The 13,399-nt window shown below is 42.2% G+C and overlaps 3 protein-coding genes across 4 annotated transcripts; 1 reads left to right on the top strand and 2 right to left on the bottom strand.

The window, feature by feature from the left end:
• Window positions 1–895: 895 nt before the first annotated feature.
• mrpl44 (mitochondrial ribosomal protein L44) lies at window positions 896–3,627 on the bottom strand. The gene is made up of 4 exons (XM_047593657.1): window positions 3,364–3,627; window positions 2,356–2,824; window positions 1,495–1,673; window positions 896–1,357 (listed from the first exon to the last, which is right to left on the bottom strand). Exons 1-4 carry the CDS (start codon window positions 3,537–3,539, stop codon window positions 1,177–1,179), a joined length of 1,005 nt encoding a protein of 334 aa, XP_047449613.1. The 5' UTR covers window positions 3,540–3,627; the 3' UTR covers window positions 896–1,176.
• Window positions 3,628–4,598: 971 nt separating this feature from the next.
• Window positions 4,599–7,196, top strand: dnaaf1 (dynein axonemal assembly factor 1). The gene is made up of 2 exons (XM_047593654.1): window positions 4,599–6,044; window positions 6,130–7,196. Exons 1-2 carry the CDS (start codon window positions 5,144–5,146, stop codon window positions 6,978–6,980), a joined length of 1,752 nt encoding a protein of 583 aa, XP_047449610.1. The 5' UTR covers window positions 4,599–5,143; the 3' UTR covers window positions 6,981–7,196.
• Window positions 7,197–7,723: 527 nt separating this feature from the next.
• Window positions 7,724–13,295, bottom strand: mffa (mitochondrial fission factor a). Of its 2 annotated transcripts, XM_047593658.1 has the most exons (8): window positions 13,079–13,295; window positions 12,326–12,537; window positions 11,877–12,046; window positions 11,679–11,770; window positions 10,678–10,839; window positions 9,865–9,921; window positions 8,363–8,447; window positions 7,724–8,275 (listed from the first exon to the last, which is right to left on the bottom strand). In XM_047593658.1, exons 2-8 carry the CDS (start codon window positions 12,531–12,533, stop codon window positions 8,144–8,146), a joined length of 906 nt encoding a protein of 301 aa, XP_047449614.1. In that variant the 5' UTR covers window positions 12,534–12,537; window positions 13,079–13,295; the 3' UTR covers window positions 7,724–8,143. The 2 variants fall into 2 exon arrangements, with proteins under 2 accessions (XP_047449614.1, XP_047449615.1); XM_047593659.1 differs by lacking the exon at window positions 10,678–10,839.
• Window positions 13,296–13,399: the final 104 nt, after the last annotated feature.

Raw genomic sequence — 13,399 nt, 5'->3', positions numbered from 1 at the left:
AGGGTTCTGCTAGTGATACAAGATAATTTCTGCCACCTACTTCCGCCTTCGCTTAAATCCCACTATGAAGACTACACAGCTCCGTTTTTTAGGTCAGAGCCAAATACTTGTACCTTATATTCGTTACGTCCCTAGACGTCAGCAGCATGTTTTACCAGAAGCAGATTGTTTAGCCTAATTATAAGAATGATCATTTAATCAAAGAGCTCCTATGTAACAATTGTGTTGTACAGACATCGCGTCTGTACAACACAATGTTCGTATATTCTTGCAATGGATGTCAGTTTTAAAAGTTTCTCTTCATTTGGGACTGTGAGGTGTTTGGAAACCGGCAATGGATGTAGAGGATGACTTAATGTTTTCTACTGTAATGCAACGGACAGCGAAGGTTAGAAGAGACCGTGAAGTGTCTTGTCTCTCAAATGAGATATCTTTGGTTGAACGCCTTTCGGCGCAAATGTCATTGCCAGCCACCAGCGCCACTATGCGGATGAGCATTATCACTGCAACACCACGGGGCAATCAAGGATATGGAAAGGTGGCGTTTCCGTCGACTTGTTGATTTTATTCCAGTATTTTTATTTATGTAAATATGCACGCATAAAACACCCCATATGACGTGCAAGTAAAATTCAAATAAAAACCTTCTGGATTTGTTTTTGACAGAAATCCAAAAATGTCCAAATGATAATAATGATAGCTTGGAAGGTCAGTCCCAGACACCCACACACTTTAATAGCTGTGAACAGTTTGAAACATACCTTTACCAAAAATATGACTGGCCATTCTTTAAACTCCTGACAACCTACAAATGATACAGTGCACAGTAGATGGCAAGTTCTAATCCATACAATTATGTCTCAGAAAACACAACGAAGAAGAAAGACCCATAATGTACATAGTTATATATATATTTATTACAGAGGAATAACTCATAACAGAACACAAAGTAAACCAAATGGCTTTAATTATTTACAAGGGCACAGTCAAATGTTAGTGGACAGCTGAAACTTACAACAGAGCCACACTTCGGAGAGTTTTTAGAGAGTAAGGCTTGAACCTTTTCTTCTTATTTTCTCTCTAAAATCTGTGGCAAATCTGAAAATGAGATTCTTGTCCAACAGTACCCTCCCTCTTCAAAATATTGTATGCAGTAACATAAGAGTTGTCACTTCATTAATTGCTGCTGACTGACTGAATTAATGGCTGCTGCTGCTGCTGCTGTTGTTGTGGAGAGAAGTCAAAGGGTCTGCGGTTCTCGGTGTAGCCATAAAGTTTCCGGAGGGCCACACGAGCCGCTTCCTCCTCAGCTGCTCCAAGTGTCTCTCCTGGACCTTGAGCCAGAAGCTTCTTGTCACTGAATTAACACACAAACAAACCGAGAAAAAATATTTCAGTCTATTATGAATTATCCACATCTCTGTCTAACTATGGATTCATTTTCCATATAAAAATCTGCATTCACTGTACTGTGGGTAACAAAGGCACACATACCAGTACAAGCCGACAAAGTATAGTGGCAGGACGGTACTGGCTCCTGCGGACCTGATGAGGCGGGGCTCTGGCAGAGGCATTTTCCTCTTAGTAAGCTCTTCCACGAGGAGGCCCATGGGGTTGATCACAGTCCACATATCAAACAGGTCCTTTCCTATTAGCTGAGTCACCAGGAAATCCTATGAAGATGGGAGAAGGTGGGAATAGGAAAAGGAAATGGAAAATGTCACATCTGTAAAAAAACAAAAAAAAAAACAACAGTGCTAACTAAGGAATATTTGGGTAGACAAATTATTAACATGTGGTCCACTAATGAAAGTACTGCAGATTAGGATATTGTCACTATTATGAACTGGGCGTCTGTAGCAATATTCATGGCAATTCTGTATCAAGTTACTGCTAATGTAATGTGTAAACGGATATCTGTAGATGAATGCATACTGTTAAGTGGTCAGGAGATATAAAAAAAACTGTCAATTTTAAATTTTTTATGTCAGCTGAATGATTTAAAATAGAGTAATAAAATAATAAGGATCAGCCACAGTGAGCTGTTAGATGAAGAGCTCCAAACAAAGGGTTGCACACCACCAACTTCTCAGCAATGTCACAAACAGACTCATGCCTTGTGGAGTATAAAATCAGATCACAGTTCCCCACAGAATGATGGGAGAGAGTCAAATGATGCTGGACTTCTTAATTACAAACAAATATCTTGTTTTTCTACTCTCACAATTCTCTGCCCTTTAATTTGCATATGTCGTTACCACAAATAACTGCTGGTGCTGCCAAGTCAACCAGGACTGAAGTGTTTCAGGCTGTCACCCATTGGTTGCCCACGATACAGTGTAACAAGGCTCTTACTCTGAGAAACAATCCGGTTCGCTCTGCTCCGCTGCTTTCCTGTAGCGCGCCGATCAACGCCATGAATGTAGTATAGAGCACGCCATCTGGAACTGGGAATTCCGCGCTCATGGTCAGTTCCTCAACGCCGAGGTTTCTTGCCACATAGGTCACGACTTCTGGACTGGAGAGGTGCCCTACAATGCTCTCCAACCCTTCACCCGGGAGGCCCGGGAGGCTGGCTCTGCACCAGTCGGTCAGGAAGCTTTTGGTGAAATCTGCCCCCTTTTCACTCAGCTTGCTGTTGTCTTTCAGGACAAGTGCGGTGACCTCGGGGTCCACTCCTGACCCCTTTCTCCTCTCCTGCTCCGCCTGCAGGTAGCAGGGATTGACGAAGGCAGTTTTCAGTAGCTCAAGGGAGAAGTTCTCGTGGAGGCGCGTGTTGAAAGCCTGAACCTCAGCGTGGTAGTCCCAGTGAGGCTTTTGAGATCTGAAAGACAGTAAAACATGGGAGTTGAGTCTCTAATTCACAATCTGCATAGGCTGTTGGTATGATGCAAAAATCCACATGAATATTTGAAGCCTTAAGCCTAAGATACAGGACTAAACAGGAAGGACAGTGTATTACATGTAAACGTTCTCCTGATTGAATTGTTCTTCTTTGCACCAAAACGGATAGAAATTAATCGAATTCAGAATCAAGGGCTGAATGTGGACCCCGAACTAACACCCCTGGTCTAGACAAACCTTAATGGAACAAACGTTGCTATCGATAAGAAGTTTGCATACGTTATATTCTTTCACCAATCTGGGCAAAAAAAGGAGCTACGATGGCTAACGTTACAGCAGACCGTGCTGGAAATGAAGGACGCACATGCTCCTAAAACTGCACGGAAATGCCGCCCGAGCGTTTTCTATTTAAATAAAACCCCATCTCCTGAAACGAAAAGGCAAACACTGACCTATGAATCTAGCGCATTAATGGCCTTGAGATGCTCTCTAGTAAAGCCTTGCGTTAGCTAACGTTACCGTGGAGTCGGCGGCGGAGGTCCTTCCAGCTTCAGCTTCTTTGCCATGTGGAACGTGTATGCTTTCATCCACCGCTTTATCTCCCTGACCTGCGGGAGCGAAACAGTCCTGCAGACCCGCTGACAATGTATTCCTAGTGATAGCGCACCACGACTTAGGACGTACCCCGCCGCCATGTTGCCTCAGTCAGTGACAGCAGATTGCAACCGTTAAAAGTGTCCGGCGCAGAACAACCATACGCTGTAGATCTCTGTACATGTACATAGACAATGAGGACCAGTGAAGTGCTTCCGTTTTGGTTTTTGTCGCCTCTCAGCCTACGCAGCGCTCTGAGTGGCGCCCCCTGCAGCCTGCAAGAGCAACTGCGCGATAGGGTGTTAATGGAAATGCAAAAAGCATGTCGGTTTCTCCAGAAAGCACATCTAAAAACATCAAATGTTGACCAATTTGCTGTAAAAACAGACACGACAAAAACAATGTAAAGACAGAAACAAAGACCTGGGAGATGACAAACAAAAAGCAGAGCTGAAATAGATAGATCTACTCAGCATCTGCGTTTGAAGTTATCAATGTTTAAAGTACTAATTCAAAAAACTGAACAAAACAGCACACAATACTTTAACTTTGACTATTTTAGAAATAAAGAATAATTCCTTAATTAATTTTAACTGTTTCGGGTGGGTTGCAGTCTGCACGCTTTCGTGTTGGGTATGTGATGGAAAATTCTCTATCACACCATACCATATACCATTAACACCTAGTCTCATATATTCATCTCTTTGAAATGTGTTTTTCTGTGTTTAAATCCTAATTCAAACATTAGCCCTGTCACTTAACACTTCTTTGAAACACTGCTGAGGTGAGGAATGGCATTTTTTTATTACACTTGTCATTTTACTGCTTTGAGTTCAGTTCATGTTATCTCTGGGAGCCCTCGGGAAAGAAAGACTAGAAATGTGTGAACCCTGTGAGACAGCAGTATAAAATGGGTCTGTTGTGTGAACTCTTTGCTAATTTTACCACTATCAATTTTGTGCCTTGTATGTGTCTGAGTCCCACTGCAGATTCTGGAATAAACACATTGAATGACAAGAGGTTTCTGGGTGACAATTTCTTAATATAATTTTCCTCTACAGGTGTTAGCCTACTTTATGCAATGTGTTATTAAGATCTGATCGATTGTCAGCAGTGTGAGGATGGTTTCTTCTTTCCTGTTAAAGTTGACTTACCAACCTGTTTTTGTCGCCCCGTTTTGGCTGGCCTGTGACACAGCTAAAGGTGTCCCCGAAAATGTCCCTGATTTTAGCGTTTCATGAGAAAAAAATATTGCTTTTATACGAGAGTAGCGGCTATTACGGTAACCAGATAGGAAGCGCCAGTGAGCACGTTGCGCGCAGACCACAAAAACCGTTAACACGGTATCAGGTTTAAATACGAATAAGTGTTTCAAAATGAATGAAACCGTAATTCACTGTCACTGTTTCTTCATTTCATCTTGACAACATGTAATTATTTATCTCATAACATTTAATTCTATTACGACCAGTGACCTTTTCCTGCCACACTGAACTGTATCCGGTACAGACAGACCGTGTCGTCACGACAACGCGTTACCATGGAAACAAACATAAACGATAACTAACGTAAGCTAACAGGGTTGACTGTTTAGTGGTATTTAGCCGATAAGACAAAAAAGAAAAAAAAAGAAAGAAGACTCAAAGGAAGTAGAGATTATTACAGCTTTTACTGCTGCTGATTTGGTGTATTGTTAGTGACGTCCATGGAATCTATGGTGGTGACAGCAACTCAAATGGAAGGTGGAGATGCCCAACGAACGCAACAAACCCTGGGGAATGACAAAGGAGAGGAAGACTCATCTCAGGAGAAAAATGAAAAGCAGTCAGGGCCACGAATGACCAAGAAATTCCTCAAAGACCACTGTAAGCAGAACAAATTGTACTCCACGCCTTGCCTGAACGACACATTATATTTGCATTTCAAAGGTTTCTCCACCATTGAGAATTTAGAGGAGTACACAGGACTGAAGTGTCTCTGGCTGGAAAGCAATGGGCTTCAGCGCATCAACAACCTGGATGCCCAGACTGATCTGCGCTGCTTGTTCCTTCAGCAGAACCTCATATACAAGCTGGAAAACCTCGAACCTCTGAAAAAGCTCTGCACCCTGAACGTCTCCAACAACTACATCCAAACCATAGAGAACATTTCTTGCCTTCCTGACCTGAGCACTCTGCAGATTGCCCATAACAAGCTGGAAACTGTGGGGGACATAGAGCATTTGAGTCAGTGTCAGGCCATCAGTGTGTTGGACATGTCCCACAACCTGCTGCATGAGCCTGAGGTTCTCTCTGTGCTCGAGGTCCTGCCTGATCTGCGAGTTCTGAACCTGATGGGGAATGAGGTGGTGAGAAAGATCCCAAACTACAGAAAGACCATGATTGTGCGTCTCAAGCAGCTCACCTTCCTAGATGACCGCCCCGTGTTCCCCAAAGACAGGGCATGTGCCGAGGCATGGGAAGCGGGAGGCCTGGAAGGGGAGCGTAAGGAAAGGGAGCAGTGGGAGACACGAGAACGGAGAAAAATCCAGGACAGCCTAGAAGGGATGGCGATGATTCGCAAAAAGGCCCTAGAGAGACGACGCCTACGAGAGCTACAGGAGAAAGGTGAACATATCTTAATGACCCTAGTGCACACATTCAGAATATATATGAATTTGCATCTATAAATGGTATAATTGTTTAATTTCAGGGGAAACAGAAGCTCCTACTACTCCAGACAGTCCCTGTGAGGAAAGCACCCAGATGTCAACTCCTTTACAAGGAGAGAAGATCCGTACCTTTGTAGAGGACACATTGGATGCTCATGAAGAGTTCTTGCAGAGTCAGTCAGAACAGGAACTCAGCCAACAACCAAACAGTAACCATTTAGAAGAACAGCCAGTTGAAGTGGTACAGGGAGAGCAGTCAGAGAGAGATGACCAGGACCAATCACAGAACTCTGTGAGGAATGTAAGTTTGAATCCAGAGCATCCATTACAAGAGCAAGAAACTATAGTAGGCAAGAAAGTAGACAGTAATGAACAACAACAAAGCCACCCAGGTGAAATTAAGTTCACAAAAAGTGAAGCAGAGAGCAAGCACAGTGTAAGCAAACAAGCCCCTCTTCCTGAAGTGAATGACATTGTAGAAACCCATGGTCCTGGGCCTCTGGTTACAGAACTAGAGGAGGCAGAGCAGCTGGAAACCATCCGACTCACACCAAGTTGCTCACTGCATATCGACGACCTACCTGATCTGGAGGATGTGGACGTGGAAGAATATGCCGAAATGTTCCCCTCCAAGCAGGCGTTCAAACCAAAAATAGAAGTCATATCTGGAGGCAGTGATGACGATGAAGAAGCATGGAACCAGAGCAAAAGCATCTCCACCTTCAGCCCGCATAATAAGTCACTGTTCTTATTGAGTGATGGCAAGAAGTCAACTGGGCCCTCTATCAGTTCTTCATCACTGGTGTATCCAGAAGATGTGGAGGTCTCTTACCAGTCCAATCTAAATCAAACCTCCTCTCCACCTCGCTGTCTGATTGAGGAGCTGGAATGATGCTTTCAGAACTGAGTCTGACAAGTGGCAGCTTTAAATAAAATCACCTAAAGGTCTGACTGGGAGAGGCCATGAGGGGTAAATCAATTAAAAATCTATATTAGCTGTTTAAAATAGTGAAAGGTAATTAATTGCCTAGCATTGTTGTTAAAGAATTCCCAGGTATGTTTTTATGTTGTACATGTTATGAAAACAATAAATTCTGAATTGACTTGGTCCATTTTCTGCAAATGAAATCTACAGTAATATACTTTTAAGCAGATATTAAGATTCAAAAAGTAAACAGCTTCATACAGGGTAGTAGAGTGGCCCAGAGAGCTCAGGACACTGCAGCTGAAGATAGCAAACACAAATAAGACGCAGCACAATCAAAGTAAGAAAACATCAATTTCACTTTTTTTTCTCGTAATTTAAGTCATCTAACAACATGCAATTCACTTGCAGAATAATGGGCATTGATAACAGATCAACATTTATTATGACCCTTTTCATCAGTCTTTTGGTGTCTGCTGCAAATATTTCAGGTGTCTTTTGTGCAATTCGCATTGCGTTTCTGTATTTGGCTGACTGTGTTGGGAGTGTGCTGTCAATCTTATGAAGACATTTCCTATATTTGCAATACACTGAGCTCTGTCAGCCACTGTAGTGCCTGGCAAAAGTCTGAGAGTCTGTTTCTTCTTCACTTCATAGCAAACCTATTACAATATGTTCAGTTTACATAAAATAAAAATACAGGACAATGGTTCATTGTTATAGTTTTACTAAGTTGAATTAGATTCCTCTTTCAAAGTCACACATTACTCTCTCTGCAATAAATATTGGACATGTTACCACCATGAAGCTGCACGCTGCAGCTCCAACCTATCCTGTGTCTCTGGGTGCGTTCAGTGACATGAACGAATATTTACATACTCAGCAGTGGGCACAAAGATTATGAATCAAACCAAAACATGAAGAAAATTCAACAGACAGAAAGAACTAAGAGTAAAAAAATAAAACTGTACATGTATTAAACAAAATCAAAATATCAGCCCTGTGTACAACAGGCCTTGCACATGTCAAGGTCTCCTCATACAGAGGCTGAGTGCAGCGAGTAGCTAATGTCTGACACATAGGGATAGTGCGTTCTTTAGTCATGCTGATGGAAACAACACAGGCTGCCTCTAACGTCGCAGCCACACCCAGGTGTTGACAAGCCAGAAAGCCAAGGTGACGGAGTACAGGATCATCTCTCGCTTCGTTCGCTCTTTGTTCTCCTCTTCCAGATGCTGCAGTCTGCGGTTCAACTTGATGAGCTTTTGATGAATGAGAAAAAAGTCTCAGTCACAGGGGTTTAACAATCAATTGCTGCACCGAAATGCTGAGATTTATTAACAACTAACCTGACGTCGAAGTGTTGTCGCATCGACCACAGTCATGTCGTCGGCCGTCCCGTCCAGAGAGGGTTCATATGTTGATAATGTGAGCCTGGAAAAGAGCACAGTCATTATAAGAATCACATACTTGGATAAGTAAGGACTGAATGTATAATTAAGAAAGCACTTTTCAGATACATATACACTCACTGGCCACTTTAGTAAGTATATCTGTTCAACTGCATGTTAACATAGATATATTACTGGCCAATCACATAGACATGATAAACACATGGTTGTTTTTCATATTCAGTTTTGCTGATCCAAGTCCCGATCCAATATTAAATAAAGTAAATTTCCTTCCCTGGAGATTCATAAAGGCTTCTCTTATCTAACTTGTAATCTCCAAGCTCACGTGTGAACTGTGCGACTGCACTGAGTCCAGTGAATAGAGCTGATAAAGCTAATGTAGCAAGGAGAGGGTGGCTTGTACTTTGACTTCAGGAACTCCAACAGACTGTTCTTTACTACAGAAATGGGCTGGTCATCCAGCGCTATAAACTCCAAAACCCTATCTGGCCTATTTCACTCCTCCACGCTGTCTCCGGGGAAGTTTTCTCTCCTTTTAGACACAGCGTTCAGTGCTTGTTGTTGTTTAAATGCAGCCGAGTGTACTTGGCGTATTCTGTTTTTTTTGCTGGTAGCAAATCAGGTTGGTAGCATTGAATGTTATTACCACTTCGCCAAACATCGCCATTGCGTACTTTACACATTTCGGTCAGACAGACTTCATTTTCCACAGTCATATACTTCCACACTGCAGACGTGATTTTGGGCAGCTTTCATGCTAGCCAAGCGCCACCATACAAGAAGAAGATGTTCTGATGCTACAGAGATGTGACGTGGCTTAAGATTTAAGGCAGGCCTAAACAAAATAAATACAACAACAAAAGACTGAGCTGAAGCCTGATATGATATGATCTGATCATTAAAAAACAAAACAAAACAAAACAGTAAGCAGTAGTTGTCTGGGATAAAATTCTCTGTTGATTGCAGAAGTCAGGGGAAAATGGCCTGATACAAACAGTAACTCAAATAGCTCCTTATTACAAATAAGGTTTGCAGGGGGATAACAACAGGAAACTGACACTACAATTTCCAAGAACAGTGCCTCATTTTAGGAGCTTCCTTTTCTGTGGTGACATTTGGATGGTCAGTTGAGAATCTAACGTAGTGGGAGCGGGGATGTGCTGTGGAGCCGACAAATCTGTCAACAATTCCAACTCTCTAGGGAATGTTTCCAGCACCATGCCACAAAGAATTAAGGCACTTCAAAAGTGCACTGAGTTCTTTCAAGGTGTAATTAAGTGGCCAGTGAGTGTATTTCACAATTTAATAACTGCAACAAAACTTAAATGAGTATTTAGCAGTCAGGACTTTACTCCATATTTCATCCGAAATGAGAACGTAAGTTGGGAAAAGATGAGGACAAGGAAAGAGGAACAGAATGAAGTGCCAGGTGAAGTTACCTGGAGTCATGCAGGGGGTTGGAGCTCGAAGCCGACCCCCCTCGAAGTGATGGTTTGCTGAAGAGGTGGGAAAAAGTCAGAGTTGGGAGGAGGAAGAAGAGATATAGAGAAATACAGAGCTTACTGCATGCATGCACACTACTTGCACATCCTTCGCAGTCCTTCAAAGTTGTCAAACAGATGAAAGGTGTGTATGTCGGCTTCTTATTATTCTCAGTAATGAGCTCATATTCTCTGAGACCATTTTCCAGAGCTCATTTTTTCAGTGGAGAACCGTGGAGTTTTAAACGTCAAGGAGAACTATGTGGTCAAGCCTGTTCATTAGATTTGGGCATCTTTTTGGTAGAACACCTCTATGTTTTACTAATTACTTACTAAATAAATTACTAAATTCCTGAAGGGGATCAGTGATGCCCACCTTCTTTCTGAAGATCTGACAACTCTTATTTCAAGTCAAGTAGGTTAGTCAACCTCCACCTGAAGAAGCCCAAAAGGTGATGGTAGTGTTTGACGGGTATCTCTAGCAGTGATGGCCTGAAGCAAAGCCTCAAATTAGTAGGTGGCATAGAAAGTGACTTTGACTATTAATATTGTTATCTAGGTTAGAGATAAAAAAAGATCACATAATTCTAGACACCGGGCAGCTTGTACCATGTGACACTCTTATCTTTTCTAAACAAGTAGCAGAAATTAATTGTGTAACTTTTCTTGTCAGGAAAATATCTGATGCAGTCTGAATTGCCATTGCAACATCTATTAGCCATTTATTTTTTTATTTTAAGCAAAAAAATGACCAGATGATAGGGCGGTCACCTGCGAGGGTTCTCATCCAGGACCTCCAGGACCTGCTGGTAGGCCCGACGTGTAGTGGACTGGAGGAAAGATAGAACACCGCTAGCGCTGTACAGGTTGTGTTCTTCAGGCACGGTGAGAGGGGGGCATGGGTGGACAATGGCTGGGGGAGGCGGGATTGCACTGCACAGTGCCCACCATTAAGAGCAACATATTCAGAGGGAGAGGGAAGAAAGACACAAAAGAGGACAGAAGAGAAGGAGGAAGGTAAGGGAGAGGAGTAAGGAAAAGAAACTGTCCTCAACTGTCACTGTCAGAAATTGCAGCCGAGTGAAAAAAACAAAAGGAACAAAGACTCAACCCATCGACTACTCACAATGCTTTGATGTAACACGCCCAATACACTAAATAATTACACGCCCAACACAAAACAGAATTGCCAAAGAGGGTGATTCCACTTTAGATTAATCCAGACTAAAAACTGACTAGTTCATTGTGGAAGCCACACAATCACAAAGGCGATGGTGACCTCTTCAACAGTACCAGGACGCCACATGTAACTGTGCTGCAGAAAGCTACTGGGACATGATAATATAATGATTATATAATTAATATGCGCAAATTTCAAGTACCAGTTATAATTTCCTACACTATGACTACACTGAATTTTGTATTGTGTTTTGTTGTGATACTTGTTGAAAGGACAGTGTGTTCTTCAAATAAAATGTTTATTCACTTCCATTAGTCCTGAAATTATTTTACGAACCAGAAATTGCCAAATTTAAACTGATTAGCACCTCAAATGTCATGATTTTAGTGTATTAGTGTTGGTGTTCGAAACCACCTGCATTCAGCAGCAAAAACACAGCTTAGAGTGAGAATGAAAACATGCAGCTATATTATGATAAAGGAACAAAAGAAAAAAACTGAACAAAACAGATGCAGCATGCCACTACATGCATGTAGGAGATAAGATGGAGCTGACACCATGCTAATAATATCAGGTCTGGAGCAATACTCACGCTGAATCACTGTGCATCAGCTGACTGTTTTGACGAACAGCTGCATTTTCACTGGCCGAGCGTTCCCGACGTAGACGTCCTTGAGGCCTCAACTACAAAAAATAACAATAAAAACTGATGAATTGAGGAAGCTGTTTTTATAGGACAATCAGTGGATAGCGCCCATAGTAATAAAATATTCATGATTTCATTACTTACCACCTCCTCACTATCTGGTGGAGCCCGCTGCTCCTCTTCCATGAAGTCCAGGGGTCGCTCATTGAGGGTAAGAACTCTGGGTGGAGTTTTAAGTGATAGTGCTTCTAGGGGTGTTGACTGGATAAGGTCCAAGTCTCTGGGTCTGGAGAACTGGGGGTCATTATTGTCTCCTGAAACATGTATAAATTCCATGTATACTTCCATTCATGTGTTGTGAAGTCTATACAAAAGTTGTATAATTAGTTCTGGCAGGTTTTACATGCATAGTAAGACAACATGCCTTCATGCTTACAAATATTAATTTCAGTTTCAAATAGCTGACGTGATACTAATGCAGAGAGTAAAGACGCCTCCAGGTGCGGGATAGACAATGTCCTGGGTCACTGATAGAGGAATGTTAGATATTAATCAGTGGCAACAGTGAGTTGAAAGTTGTGGAGTATACCAACCTGCAATCACAATTCTCTCTGGGACTTGCATTAAGTGAGGGAACTCTTGTGATCCAAAAGTGGGGTCCTCCTGGCCTTGAGGAGCGACTTTGAGCATCTCTGGGATGCGCATCCTCTGGCTGATCCCCTCAGTGTACTCCAGCTCGTACTGGATACGGTTGATCTCTGCCATCTCAGCCGTAGGGGAGGGGAATGCTGCTCCGTTCATCTGGCTGCCAGGAAAGAGTTGTTCGGCAGTCACAAACCATGAAAATATGAGAAATATGAGAAATGTGTGCTTATATATTGGTTTTATTTATATCCCCATTGAACTGGGGCATTTTGGCTGTTACACAAAGATGACAAAACAAGCATCTCCTCGAGAATACTCAAACTCCTGGTGCAGGCCAGGAGGAGGATGTCACACTCGTGACACCATCATATGATGAAACCGTGTCCTCTGATTTTGCACTAATGACACTGATGAAGACTTTTAACCATATAGCAAGCAAACTGCAGCTCCCATTACAGAATTACGTCCATAAAATTAGTATCCTATCAAGCTCAATTCTAACATAATTCTAACACAACATTCTAATATGTCTGAAACGGGTTAATTCTAGAAAGTCTACCAAAACAACCACCGCATAGTAATTTTCCGAAACGAACATTCGCTACACTAATACGCTCTGTGTGTTAGTTTCGGTTAGACAGATAAAGAAACACACTAGCCTGGCGCCATTGAGAGCTAACGCGTTAGCATCTGTTTCTTACCGGTCCGTTGTTAATGACAGCGATTTTTCCAATGAATTTGGGGAATTTTAAACGGGATTAAACTTAAACGACAACCCGGATGATACAGTTAACTCTGTGTGTGTGTGTAAGAGATGGTATAGACGTCAAGCATCTCCTTATGTTGATATGAGAGAGGACCCTCCTCTCTTCCTCCTTCTTGCTCTAGCGGTGTTCCAAACAGGAAGTTCCGAAGTGAAGGAGGAAGGGACGTCACATCCACCAAATTAAAATAAAATATATTCCAACGAAACCGTATTACTTGAAAAATTATTTCATTTATTCTGTATTATTCAATTTATG

Source organism: Mugil cephalus, chromosome 9 (assembly GCF_022458985.1).
Source record: "Mugil cephalus isolate CIBA_MC_2020 chromosome 9, CIBA_Mcephalus_1.1, whole genome shotgun sequence".
Taxonomy (NCBI): Eukaryota; Metazoa; Chordata; class Actinopteri; order Mugiliformes; family Mugilidae; genus Mugil; species Mugil cephalus.
Note: the sequence above shows the minus strand (reverse complement) of the source record. Positions and strands in the feature narration are given on the sequence as shown.